At 44.2% G+C, this 14528-nt stretch overlaps 1 protein-coding gene across 1 annotated transcript in view; it reads right to left on the minus strand.

Annotated features, from left to right (window-relative positions):
* Positions 1–13210, minus strand: part of scrib (scribble planar cell polarity protein) — a 55653-nt gene extending 42443 nt beyond the window's left edge. The window contains 1 exon segment of the mRNA XM_017031633.2: positions 12539–13210. Within this exon segment, the coding sequence (XP_016887122.1) occupies positions 12539–12697 (159 nt within the window). The 5' untranslated portion in view covers positions 12698–13210.
* Positions 13211–14528: the final 1318 nt, after the last annotated feature.

The raw sequence follows: 14528 nt of genomic DNA on the forward strand, positions 1-14528 counted from the left end.
AAACAGTGTATTTATGCCTGCTGCCTCACAGCATGAATAAAACGGGTGAGGGAGGGGGCAGGGGGAGTGGGGGGGTCAGAGAAAGGGTGTCATTGAACACCAGAGCTGTTCACAATAAAAGGGAACCTTCTATAGGAGTGAACAGGCTGAGAGAACAACAATGGAGCCCACAGAGTGGACCACTGTGAAGCCAACTTCACTTGGTTAATAAACAACCACACAGACAAAAGGCTGGGTTTTTTTTCTTCTCTTCTGGGTTTAAAAAAAAAGAGAAACCCACTTGTACATGTTAGCATTAGCTGTAAAATTCTTATTTGGTGTGTGACCATAAGATAAACAGAAAGACCACATCAAGAGTGAACAGGTGGACGAGACACCGTGTGGCTAAGAGGGTCTTCAACCACTCACAGAGTAGTGACAGCGATTACAAGGTGAAGAAGAAGTACATATTTGTAGCACGTCCTCTCTTCTGGCGGCGCAGTCACCATTTTGGAAAGAGAGAGAGAGTAAATCCCTCTGCTGCCACATAGGTGCGCTAATCACTGCTTTGACTTCTAAAAGTGTCACAGTGATGAAAACCCCTGCAACACCGAGGCTGGCCGACTATACAGGCACACCTCAATTATCACAAACCAGAGAGAGAGAGAGGGGGGGGGGGTGCAGGGGGAGGCACAGACAGAGAGAGATTCAGAGTCAGCACTGTGCAGGTTTGCAATTCAAACCAAATTCTCAGAGTCAGCACAGTGCAGGTTTGCAATTCAAACCAAATTCAAAGCAGCAGTCCAGCTGAAGTCCAACAGCCTTCAGTTTTCACAGCTCCGACACCCACAGCGGGTCTGTGTCAGAGTTTATGTAAATGTTTAGAATTATCTATAGTGGTTATGGAAATCATGGGAATAAATACGACTGAAAACATTCCGCAGAACTATTTCAACAAAGCATGGACTTTTTAAAAAAAAAAAAAGTATTATTATTTCTAGGCAAGAATAAAGATGTCGCTGTGTTAATTCAGTGTCACCTACGCAGTAGAGAGAAGGTTTGTAAACCACGGGTGCCAAACATACGGCATGTGGGCTAAAACTGGCCCGTATGAGGTTTCAAATCAGCCCACATGATGATTTTTTGTAAAAATTATATTTCCTTTAAATATGAAGGTGTATCTAATGTGCTTTTTACATGAAAATAAAGGGAAAAAAGATGGACTTTTTGTTATTTATATGTAATTATGTTATGATAACATAATTACATAATTATTATTATAACTGCTTACATCGGGGGATGAGTTTGACATCCCCCGATGTAAGCAGTAAGTGGGATTGTTGAATAGTTTTGTCAAATATAAACTGAGTCGTGGGAGTGGGAGTTTGAAAATTCGCAGTAAGAGTGAAGAACAGTTTTTTAAGCTGGGAGGTTTCCCTGGTGATGAACTCAACCCAAAAGCTCTGGTCTATGCAGGGAGTAACAAAACCAAAAAAAAAAAAAAACAGCATTTACTGGAAATCTAACTGCTGAGCAGAGCTGCAGATAAACAGAAAGCCAATGAGCAGAGCATGACCGCGCTGAGAACCTCTCTGGTGAGCGGCGCTTATTTGCTGACATATTAACGGCCAATCAGGGGGCACACTGCTCCCATTCAGACTTTGTTGTTCAGTTGAACCAACGGTCAGAGACTGACCGGCAGTGCTCTCACACGGCAGGAATGAAGGGACGACAGAGTGTCTGTCTGTGTTCCCACAACACGGAACACAAAACCAGAAGCGCCATTGTTTATCCAGAGAGGACGCTTGGCTGCTTCCTGGACGGACTTGGATCCGTTGTGTATCACCGGCACCTCAATGACACCGACTAGCCCGTGTGTGCTGTGGTGGTACTATATATGTGATAGAGTTCTTTAGCAACAGTTCGACGACCATCCTGACTCTGTAGCTGCTTCAGCTGGAACAAACCAGATTTTTTTTACTTTAAGAACTAACTCTGAAAGAACTCTAGACGCTGTTCTCCAGATCAGGACCGTGGGGTATCAGTTCTAGCATTGTCCGACTAGTATTCACATGTTATTCTCTCTGTCACATTTCTATCCTAGGAGCACCCTTGTCTTAGGCAAAACTCTGGTTTCCATAACATTAAAAAAATGCCCAATTGTTGAATCAAGGACGTTAAATAAAAAATAAATATTCTTGTTCCTCAGTTCAGAAAAAATCTTTTTTGGAACATTTACTGCTCGAATCAAAACCTATGCTGTACACAGGATGCAGCACTATATTCAGCAAGTGGTCCACACACGTAGTACAGAACTTCTATTATGCACCTCTGACATCTCAGTGCTGCTGTGGAAAAGTACCTGCTCCACTTAAGGTGTTGCTGTAAAACGTCTGTGCTCCGCCGCTATGGTTTTTTTCCCCTCAAAGTCCAAGGACAGAGTGCAGCTTTGAAAGCAACAGACTCAACTCTCCCTCTCTGCCCCCGTGTGACAGGTTCTGCCCGGGCAGAGGTTGGGGGTATTTTCTGCTATGACAGATTTGCAAAAGCAATTTCATGGCTCTCTATAAGGTGTGTTGGCGGTGAGAGGGAAGCCCCGGCACATTTCGTGCCTCTCCCTGACAACACGAGTCGCTGCAACCCCCCGCATAAGGCAAACCACTGGCCCTGGGAGATCCATCACCTAGGATACTAGTATTTGTTCAATGAAGAAGCCGAGAGAACGAGGAAGAGGCGAACTCCCTGCTGAAGAACGGCCGAGTCGGGCTTGATTTATCGGTTCAAAGACGACGGAATCAAACGTTAAATGGACAACAACCCGTCGTCTGAAAGAACAAAAAAAATTCCTCTTCGAATATAAGACAACAGACACGGATTCCGTTACCTAGCATTAAGAGTTAAAAACCCATTAATGTGTCAGGGAGACAGAATAATTACAGAGTTGTCTGCACTCTCCTCCCACATGACTCCAAGGAGGATCAACGCAAGGAACGACTAAAACACTTGCACTGAGCCCACGGGCGAGCACACGCTGATCCCCGGAGGCGGCCGGAAACATGTTCTTCTCAAAGCCCGGTGTCATGAACCTGACCTGTGACCAGCAAACGTTCAAAAGTACGAGTGAGGAGGTCGACAGATAAAGAAAGGAATGGGTCTGAACTCTAACAGCACTATCAGCACACGTCGTCCCATGTCCTGTTTGACGTGGTAGGGGGCAGAGTCGAACCGTCAAACAGTCTCCTCTACGTACACTTCTCTGCGCGTGTCCTTGACCATGCTGGGTATATTCATGAAGCCTCTGGGCTGAGAGCCAGATGGGCTGCAGCAAAGGTCAGAAGTGAGTCGTGAACCTGTGCAACCTGCAGTACCTGCAGAGTAAACAACCTGAAAATGAATGCAAATGGAACATTTCTTTTTTTTTCTCTTCTCGATTACAAACGTTGATCCCTCTGTTCCAACGTTAGTAACCTGATGTTTAGTTTGACTGACAGTGTCCCTACAGTTAACCTATAGTATTGCAGTATATCAAATAGCTGCCTCTGTATCGTGATACATATTCCATCACCAGATTCTCGCCTTAATAGTTATTACAGTTGACTAGTGTTACACACATGACTAAACCCAACACCTCCGTTCATTCGTCTGGTCTTAGTGACATCACAGGAACGTTAATACACCTGCAGTTCAAAGGAAGATTTTCACAGCCTTTGTTCTACATTCATTCCGGCGAGCACCGTCACAGTATTCCCATTTGTGCTCAAAGTCACAGTGGAACGTCGGCCAACTTAATTACAACACCTCGGTGTCATATTTAACAAGGTGAGTTCTAATGAGCTGCTAATTTGACTGAAACTGCGGCCGGCGACTCACGCATTCTTCTCCGTGTGGTTTCTGAGCGTGGGCTTCGACAATTGGGGGTTTTCTTTCTTTCTTTTTTTTAAATGAACAAGTTCAAGTGTATGTGAGTTTGAGACTCAGGGGCTGAGAGCAGCTTCCAGAGGGCAGGGCAAACGCCTGGAGATTCCAGGCATGCCTGCATTTCCTCGGATGTCACGTGCTGCAGTGCAAACACACGTCTGCACCGACTTAATTACACACCCTCCTCGCTGCTCCCTGAATGTTTCACACTTCTACGGGGAAGGTTGAGGTAAACCTGGTTGAAGTGTCAAGTTAGGAAAACTGAACAGAACTGTGTCCATTTTTAAACTCTGAACAGAACGGCAGAGAGAGAACTGCTAACCTCAGCACAAAACACTTTTTTTTTTACGTTCTGTGCTGTTCCAGGAAACTAAATATTACTTTGTGCAGTTTGGGTTCTGGTGGAAAAACAACAAGCCTGGAGAGAGAATAAAGGCTTAACAATGAAAACAAAGGGTTTCTTTGTGAAGCGCTGCTGATGCTGGACCTAAAATAACTGACCTTTGACTAAAAACAAAGGCCGAGCGATCGGCACCTCCTGAATCCGTCAACAGATCCAGATCCTGGTGTTGTGACTTTTGTCAAATGATTTAGAAGCTGAGGCATCAACTTAGGTCACGGCAAATGGGAGGGGTTAACTGCTGAGGCCCCAACACTGACACACCAGTGAAATGGCGAGCAACGAATCGGGGGAAACTCGAGCTGCACAGCAGATGAAAGGATGAGCTGCAGGCGACTAACGGGCCCAGTCATGAGCACGCCACGTTCACAGGTAGAGGACGACACAAAGGGACGTCCAGTTCAGTTGTTCATCACACACAGGACTGTGACATTTAGGTACATGTCCGCGGCTCTGTTGTCCCTAAAGAACCCTGCTGTGGAACCGACTGGTCCGTTCCGTGGCTAACGCCAACACTCTGAGCTGTCAGCACTTCTCTATCAGACCCTTCAGACTGGTCATGTGACCTATCCCTTTCATTCAGCCTGTGTTTGAATACAGTGTTTACCAAAACAGACATTTCAACAGCTATGACCAATGAACAAACCAAACCTCAACATTATTTAGCCTGCTATGTGGAATTAATTTTAAATATTTTTTGGGGAGAATAACTGTGTATAAATGTAATTTAGCATTCTGCATTATTATATTATTATTTAAATATTACAATCTGACCAACTCCACACAGTCACCCGTCTGTCTTCCTGTCCCTCTACGGGTCACAGCACACAGTTTAGACGTAGCATCTCGTGGTTGTTTTACACTGTGTAAATGTCAAACAGAGATGCCAACATCAATAAAAGGAGACGTTAGGCCCCCGGGCATGTGACTCATTAGGGTTATGTCAATTTGGAACCGAATCTCAAAAAGAAACTTCCTACAGGAGCTTGGCTTCTGACTGAGCCTCACATGATATCCACTTGTTTGTTCTGTATGTTTACACAGCTGTGCTGCTGCTGCTGGACAATATTCATATTACACTGATATGTGTCGCTCGGTGTCAGCAGCGGGCTGGAAGAACAGGAAGCTTGACATTCGGGTCATTTCTACATCAGAGGAATGGAATACTTTAATGGAGGACAAATGGAGAGATAAATATGACAAAGAAAACAGCACAGATAAGATAAGGTGTTACTCATTATACAGCAATAATTACTTTAGTGTTGAAATCAAAGCGCAGTCTGCTGAATATTGAAGATTAAACGTGTGGTTTATATGTGGGGTGTGGACTCAACACTCCTTCACGGGCTGGAGCAACAGCTTCATGAGTTTACATCCCTTATCATAAACACCATCATGTAAAGATGACGGGAGCTTTACAGTAAGTGTCTGGACTTGACGCAGGGTGGGGTAGGTAACAAGGCAGAGGGGGGGGGGGGATAGGGGAGGAGGGGGGATGGATGAGGTGTCTGTAATAAACAACAATAAGACTCAAGCTTCCTGTTTTCAAAAATGTTTGATAAAAAAAAAAAAAAAAGTCCAGAAAACAGCATCGACTGTAGAGTGTACAATGTTGGTTCCACAAAACAGANNNNAACGCTGTTTATTATTCGCACTTCCTGCTGGCGCCGAGGAATCAGAAAGAAAAACACAAGCATCGACTAATCAGACAGGCTACTGTATGAGCTACAGGCCGCGTGACTGGGACATTCTTAGCATTTAGACTCACAGAGATTGGGATAAAAACCAAAACCTCCTGGCGGAGACCTATCGATCAACATTACATCACAGATCTGTCCCTGAAACAATAAACCGCGTGAACTCTGAGTTAACAAATGTCGACAAAGCCTTGACTCTAAAACACGTGGATGCAATAATTAAACAGAGTCGTCGACAGGAGAGCAGAGAGGTACAGGTCTGGGACTGTGAGCCCAGGGTGAGCCACAGGTACAGACTGAAGACGAGGCCCAGGTTGTAAAGAGCTATCAGGTTTTACAGTGACAGACAGAGACCTTCAGTGACTGTGTGTGTGTGTGGTCAGTAGATAAAGGGCAGCATTTGTTTGTGGTCAGTTTTGATGTCATCCCAGGCGACCTATTCCCCTGCAGTAACATCTACACCCTGGGAGATCAGGCCGAGGCTCAGGGCGACGTCGCTCTTGATCTCCTGAACCATCCGCAAAAAAAAAAAATCATCAAGAAACATCAGTGATGAATCAAAGATTTATATAAAATGTGTCTATTTCGAGCCCCTGACCTCGACTCAACCTGTTACGACATAAATATTGTCTCCGATGGTTATTTACCCCGACATGAATCTACCTGCATGTTGTTCCATACCGAAACTATGACGTGACATAAACACAGCTAAATTACAAAGGTGATATTTGTTTATTATTAGGCTTCCAAATCTGCCTACACCCATAAACCCGGATCCAGGCAGAATTTTGCCCTTTAGCACTGATGGTTCTCAAACACTGGTTGCTAAGTGGTTAAAAACAAACAAAGTTAAAAAAAAAAAAAAAACCAAGCAGAAAATGACGTTAACTTGCTCGTCTCGTCTGACTGTATTAAATGTTTGCAGCGAACGTCTTCACACTGACGCAGCAGGACCTGCAGCACCCCCACAGACGCCCCCTTTATCACAACGCCGCCAACAACGCTATCAATTATTCACCAGAGCTACGCCCGGGTGTTTACCTTTGAGGCTGCTGACCAGGGCCACGTAGCACGAGAGCGGTGTGACACAGAGGCCGCTCACGTGACCTCCCTGGTTCAAATAGGAAGTGATACCTGTGCTGAAAGTCAGCCAGAAAACACAGGGCGAGAACGGCAATATTTGAAATATTACTAACCCTGACTGGAACCTCTGTTCCAGTTGGTGGCAGTTGTGTAGGGGCAACTCTGAGGATGGATGGGTTCACTGATGTGGAACGAATTTAACAACTTATTAACTTCTTATGTTAACATATTTACCCTGTGTTCTTTGGGCTGTTGTGTAAAAAAAAAAGAGTCTTCACAGATTTAACATTTGTTCTTGGGTTTTGTGAAATAAATGCTTTAAAGATATCTGAATTATTATTGGGTTTTCTGTCATCTTAACAGCACAGTTTTTCCTCTAATTCTGGGATGCAAAATTCAGTCAGAAAAAAAATTTAGAAAATATGGTATTTTTAATATAATCTCCAAAGTCCATTATCAGAACGCTTCATTTTTACAGGCACTCCAGTGGTACCAAAGAGTACATTTACATGACAAATACTAAAAAAAAAATCCTGACGTTGTTACAGTCTACACTGAGTGGCAGCAACGTTCAAGGTTATCATAGTTAAACGCTGTCACTCATTCACCTGAAAAAATGCACATTTAACAGCCAGATTAAATTGATCAGACATGAGGGAGAGAGTGTTTCCTCAAATCAAAAAAACTGAGAAGATTCTCCAACCTGATCAGACATGAGGGTTTCCTATATCAAAAAAACTGAGAAGATTCTCCAACAGTCAGAGATCGGTGTCTTAATGATTCTTTTTCAATGTTAAAGTCTTTCTAATTCTAATTTAATTAATAATCATATACTTCATTCACACGGTGGTGACACCAGAGTGTTGAGGATCAGTGGTGATCAACTTTGCGAGGAGCCCATCACCCTAGTTAATCCATAGCCGGAATGGAACGCTCCCCCACCACTATGACTACACACACACAGACTCTCTCTTTTACCCTTACATATACACACCTCCTATTATCATTGGTCCCACCAGACTGAGGGGGAGGGGGTGAGGCAGGATGTGCTGACCAGCTGGTCATCGACTCAGACAAAGGAACCTGCTGAATGTGCTCTCGCATCTAAAAGAAACTTCAGATTCCTCACTCTTGAATCTTCATGGCCATGTGACACCTTTGAATCTCTGGCTTTTTAGGCTTGAAAACAAACCCCCCCTACAGGGCGGCGGCAAATTACACAAATTACAATGACATTTTCTTTTCTCAAAAACAGAGAAAAACGTCAAGTTTGACCTGACGGATTTTAGTGAGTCGGTTACTACATGTCAACGTTCTTAGTCACCGCACATCCTTTCTTGCAGCTACAGATCTGGCTACATCCAGTTCTTATGTCCAGATTAGCCTACGTATATTTGCCACATCATTTCACGTCTTCTAATGGTGAAGAATAGCATGGCTGTCCACACAAACCTACGGCAGGGAAGAACCAGAGAAACAGCGTGGCTTCACCACAGAGCGCCCTCTACAGCCCTTCACTCTGGAAAATGAACCAGGTCTCTGCTGCGGACTGGACTGGAAACTCAGAGAGGGACGACAGGCTTCACATCTAAACATTACCATGTGAGGTTACAGCACACGTCCTCTGTTTTTTAAAGCCAACTTTGCTGTGTGTACCAAAACACTTGAAGCTTTTTTTTTCTATAAATTACAAATAGCGCAGAAGATAAGCAGTGAAACGTCAACTGTCCAATCAGATAACTCTCCAGTCTCTTCATCAAGATAAACACCACAAAAAAAAACTAGAAAACACTTTTCTATCAAGGCATTGAATAAACTATGGTAGACTGAATCATGTTTAGTCACAGCTGAGTAAAGAGGCCTGAACTGGTCTTTGACCCCAGGGGAGCTGGAAGAAAACGCTCAGATTTTTATCACTCTAGTTGTTTTTTTCAAGCTCAAATATCAAATATGGTGGTCTGTGCACAGGGAGGTAAATCTGTGGTGATGAAGGGGTATTTTTCTGCCCGAGTGAGGCCCTTATCTGCCCTTTGGCCACAGAGCTGTTTCCACACACAAACAGAAGAAAATGAATAAGGATATTTCCGGCTCAGACCAGACCTGATCAGCTCTACATGAGAGCTCAGATTCTCTGCAATTGGTTGCAACAAGAAACCAGTTTCACAGAGTTGGCTGAGGACACACCCATCAGGGCTGAAGAACAACAAGAACATACCTGCTGTACCTGCAGCTCCACTGGCTGCCGACAGAAGGGAACGCCTCACGACGGGGAAACGTCAAATGCGTAAATATTAGAGTTTTGTCAGGTGGAGGAGGAGCAAGAAAAGGGAAAAAAAACATGACAGTGGATACGAGGGAGGAGATCAGGCTGGTGAATGGACGTCTTTGTTAACTGTCATAGAATTTCAAAAATAGCTTAAATTCAATTCCTTATTAGAATCTTTGGAGCGACAGATTCACTGTGACATAAAGAGAAACTTTTGTCTGATCACAATAGGACAAACCTTGCAGCTAAAAGCCCGACGACGACACACAGGCTCAGGTTCTAACTTCTAACCACAGTAATATAAGTAGCTCTTCAACATGGCACAACATTATCACCGCCAGCCCTGCAATCTTCTACCTCCGCGACACGTTGTTCTGTTGTTGGCCACAGCACTGACACATTTACAACACACATTAATATTCACAGTTTCTGGCCAAACATGGAAACATGAACCACGGTCTGGTGGTTTATGTTCAGTCTTGTTGCAGCTTCTCCATCCTTTTTTTCTAACTCAGGTTCACACCACTGTCCTGGAAGTCAAGTACGAGAAACTCTAACGCGCTGGAAACCTTTTAGTCACTTTGGTTATTGTTTAGCTAAACATCAGTTATAGTTTGACCATGTTCTGCAAAGACGTGAACATGAGGGAATAACGGACAACTTCAAAAACCCCAACACGTATTTGACAATTCAAATTGAAAAAATCTCATGATCAGAGAGACTAGTCTGTGACCCTACAGTATGTGGTGGTGAGTCACGGCAAAGTTAAACTCCCAGAGAGTCTTAAATCTCCATCTGTTCACTCCTTAAACCCTACCATGTGGACCAAGAAAACGCGGCCGCTCCACAGTAAAACGCAGCAACAAGCCATGCCTTAATAATGGATTCTATCACTGTGCTGTATTTGAAACAGCTGAATTACTGTGGGAGCATTGATCGTCCCATTGACGTCAATGTTAATAAGTCATCTTCACAGTAATAAAGATGACCTGTAGGTTGTAGACTGTGTCCTGGACGAGTGACAGTTTGTGGAGCCAATCATTCTCTGCCTTTAGCATATGTTTCAGCTGGTATATCCAGTTAGCATGCCTAGGTTGTTAGCATGTTAGTCATCAATCACACGTGCATGGGAGTGACTCTTTAGACAAACCTACCATGACATATATCACCATGACATACTGTAGGTACACACTACAAATTACACTACGACAACAGCGTTACATAGTCAGTGTTTTTGCTCTGGACAGTGTTAAAAGCCCCATCACTCACTCTGACCCACCGCCCCACCCCACCCCCGACTGATGCCCTGCTGACTCTGAGGCCCAGAGAATCACTAATGCTTCGTGTCTGCACGCTACGTGTTCACCACAACCACACAAGACGCTCTGTCACTATAGATTTCTGTCTCCCGGGGTAAACTGAGTACCACACACAGAGACGGTGTCGATCAGTTGTCGGAGGACTCCGTGCTCAAGCACCATTCAGTATATCAGGACACTTGGAGTCAGGTGACGGGTGAGTGGAGGCCAAGTGCAGCAAAAAAGTGAAGGCAGCAGAGAGAGACAGGACAGATTTGATCAGATTTATTTAATAGACTTATTTTTACCCCCAAAAAAGAGGCAAAAGTGTCACAGAATTATCTGAACTCAACTGCAACAAACAACAATCTCTAAAGTTCGGGTTCCTATAAACTCACAGGTCAACAGAGGTCAACACTTGAGCTCCTGTTGACCTTGACTCGTCCACAAACCCTAATGAGAGAATGTGGCCGCTGGACATTATCAACACTAACAACTATTCAACTGCCGGGTCTTCACACACACATAAACACACACACAGCCCCTCCGTCGTCACACACCAGGGGAACGGAGACCAGGCCACTGTTCATCTAGCACCTGTTCTGAAGAACACCAGCAACAAAAAAAACAACATCCTCCTAAAAATAAACTCCCTCCATCACTCAAAAAGAAGTTGTTGTTTTATTTTAAATAGTGGGAGTGTGGGTGTGGGCAGCAGTCAAACTCATTCCACACATGCCTTCCCACAATGCATCCAATCCAACTGGCCACTGATGCTATCACTATGGGTTACTCGCTGTGTGTGTGTGTGTGTGTGTCAGCTGGGTTTATCCCTCACACACGCAGGCTCCGCCCCCACAGAACCAATGACGGAGAGTGGTACCGTTTTCTCCTGCAACTCCAAACTACTACAGTTCCCTCGCCTCACGTGAATCAAGACTTGAAATGTACGTTAGCGAACAATTAAGACTTTAAATGCAGAGTTATACCTAACTTTCTAAAAGTCCTTTGACTTCTAACAGAGTAAATCATCTCCTTATCAAACCTAGAGCTTAAACCGACATCTGTGTTGGAATGTAAATAAACCTAACAAGCTCATTTGTACAGCAGGCTGCCGCAGTAAGAATGACTTCTGTGAGTGTAATCACCATTTTAAGATCAATTTTCAAAAACATCACTTCTCTCGGGCTTGGTATCGATTTTTCTGCTGTTATGCATTGCAAATGCGGAGTGACTGTGAAACTCTGTATCCCCCTGGGGATCAAGACAAAAAAAAACATCAGCTGATGCAGGTCATCAAAAATCACAGAGATCATTTCACCTGTCCTACAAAGTCTGATTGGAACAGGTGAAAACATCAACCCAGTGACGAGGTCCAACTGTTTTGATTGGTCCAGACCAACGAGCTATTTGGTTGGATGACCACAAACACATTGCCACAATCAAACACAAATTTAAAACACCTTTCAAAATGTAGAAACATTTTCTAGAGGCAAGACTGAATGAAATGAGTGACTTTGGCTTTAAAGTTTCCAAACTCTAGAGGAGCCAGAGTACCTTTGATACAGTTAATCATTTGTGTTCTTAATCCTTTTAAAATGTCAGAAATCCACAACTAGACTTCACTGAAGGAACGATGTGTTTTGACAAATATTCTAACACAAAATATTCACAAAATATATTATGTTCAGCTCAGCAGGCGTGGAGGCCACAGCGTTAGAAACAACCTGAGAAGGTAAAGCAGTGACTGGCAACAGTTCAGGGGCCTGTGCCACCTGACAGTCACTTTGAATGACTGTTCTAACTGGACGGAACAGTCCAAGGGTACGGAGTGACTTTGCTGATGGAGAGCACATATACAGGCACTCAGATGTAACGTTTCAAAGACAGCACATACCTTTGGTAGCTCTTTGAGTTGGTTGGCATCGAGCAGCAGCTCTTCCAGGCTGCGGCTGTAGCGGAATACCTCATCGGGAACGGTCTGCAGGTTGCAGTGTCGCTTGTCCACGGACTCGACGTGGCGGTTGCAGCGCCACAGGGGGATACACTTCAGCATGTCCGGCCGCCGTGGTGGGGGGGTTTGGTTGCCGGTGCTACTGATATCTCCGCATCGGAGAAGGGGTGCAGATGGGAAGGTCGCCGGGACAGAGGACGGGTTTCAGCGGGACTCACAATGTCAAAACACTCGGTGTGTTCCCACTTGCGATCCTGGAAAAGAAGGCCGAAATCCACTTAAGACACGGGGGAAAGAAATAATCCCTCCGGTCTGTCGCTGCGTTATTCCCAGTTTCAGGTCAACCGTGTTCAGGTACTGCCAGGCTCGCCCCAGCAGAATCCACCCCGGAATTAAAATTATCATAAACAACACCGACAACTCCCAGTTGGCTCAAACGTTTCCTCACTTCTTCTCACACACTCTTCTTTTACATAGACCGAGCAGCGCTAGCATGTTTCGCTACCGCCAAACAATCCTCAGGATCGGAGCTCCGCTCGGGCTAACTGGAAAACATGCAGCCAAATCCAGCGGAAATCTGCGGAGTAGTTGTTTGGAGTATCCCGGTCATGAATAGGAAAGCGGAATTCTGCGGAGTAGTTGTCTGGAGTATCCCGGTCATGAATAGGAAAGGCCGGTACATTTGCTCGTCCACGGGATGAACAGTTACCAGAAAACAGCCAACATGTCCCACGGAGAGAGTGAACAGAGATTAACGCGGGCACGGCTGCGCACGGACGCTCCGGTCCTCACCGGCTGTGTTGTTAGCAAGTTAGCTCCCGTGAGCTAGCGACGGCTAGTGGCTGGCTGTGGGCGCCTTTGTGCCACTCGTATCACAGAAACTACCTAAAAACAACCGCTGTTGACGGTGTGTGTAGAAGCACCATCCCCGGAGACGTTACGGAACCCGTTCACAGACTGCGCTTTTGTTGCGACGTAGCAGCGAACACAGGAGACTCAGCAACAGCCGCGCTCCCCTCACACCAGCAGCTTGTTGAGCTGGGGCTGGCGGCTCTGGGGTGTGGGGGGCTGAGCTCCGGCAGCACACAGGCCACGGGTGACTCAACAGCACCACCTAGTGTTCAGTGTGGGTTATTACACAAACATACTCCGGGGTCGGTTTTTTTTTAATGTCCTATCGTCGATCACTGTTGTTAGATGATTTAAGAGACATAAAAAAGTTTAATTTTCAATATTAAACCCTACCTCACACTAAATATATGTATTAAGTTAAATTTATTATATTTACTCCATTTAACTTAATAATAAAAACATCACACAAGCAACTACAGGTTCCTTCGTTATCAGGAAACTAAAAATTAAGTTCTTAAACATTTTCTTCAGCACACATTTGTTTATAAGGAGAAACTGGGCAAAAAACCCTCGTTAATGTCTATAACCTTTTGGCTGATATTGCATTAAAGACCTCGTTCTACCATGATGGGCAGAGCTGTGTTCTGAATACTTAGGAAAGTAATTATAAGCCTGCATAAAAAACAGAATGTGCTGCACAAAGACAAACCCTGGTTTATTGTATGCTAAAAGTTTCTAGTTCTCTGGGCCTGAGCTGATCTGAGACTAACTGTAAGATGATAGTTTTCTGTAGCTAGATGTGTGAATAAAAAAGTCTGATTTATTTTTAAAATGCACACCATCAATTAACTGTATGTAAATCTGACAGATGAACCAAAGTTAAAGTAAACTTTGTGAAGTTAATGTAAAAATTTGAAGCAAAGCCATTTTTGTCAATTGATTACAATTGCTTTAGAAATAGGTCATGACTTGACATGACAATGTTGACTTTTCAGTTACAAAAAAAGTCTCGAGCAATATTTTTTTTCTGCATATAAAGTAAAAACAAAAGTGAACGTAAATAAATTATTGACTCCATATA

Source organism: Cynoglossus semilaevis, chromosome 3 (assembly GCF_000523025.1).
Source record: "Cynoglossus semilaevis isolate Cse_v1.0 chromosome 3, Cse_v1.0, whole genome shotgun sequence".
In the NCBI taxonomy this organism is placed as follows: domain Eukaryota; kingdom Metazoa; phylum Chordata; class Actinopteri; order Pleuronectiformes; family Cynoglossidae; genus Cynoglossus; species Cynoglossus semilaevis.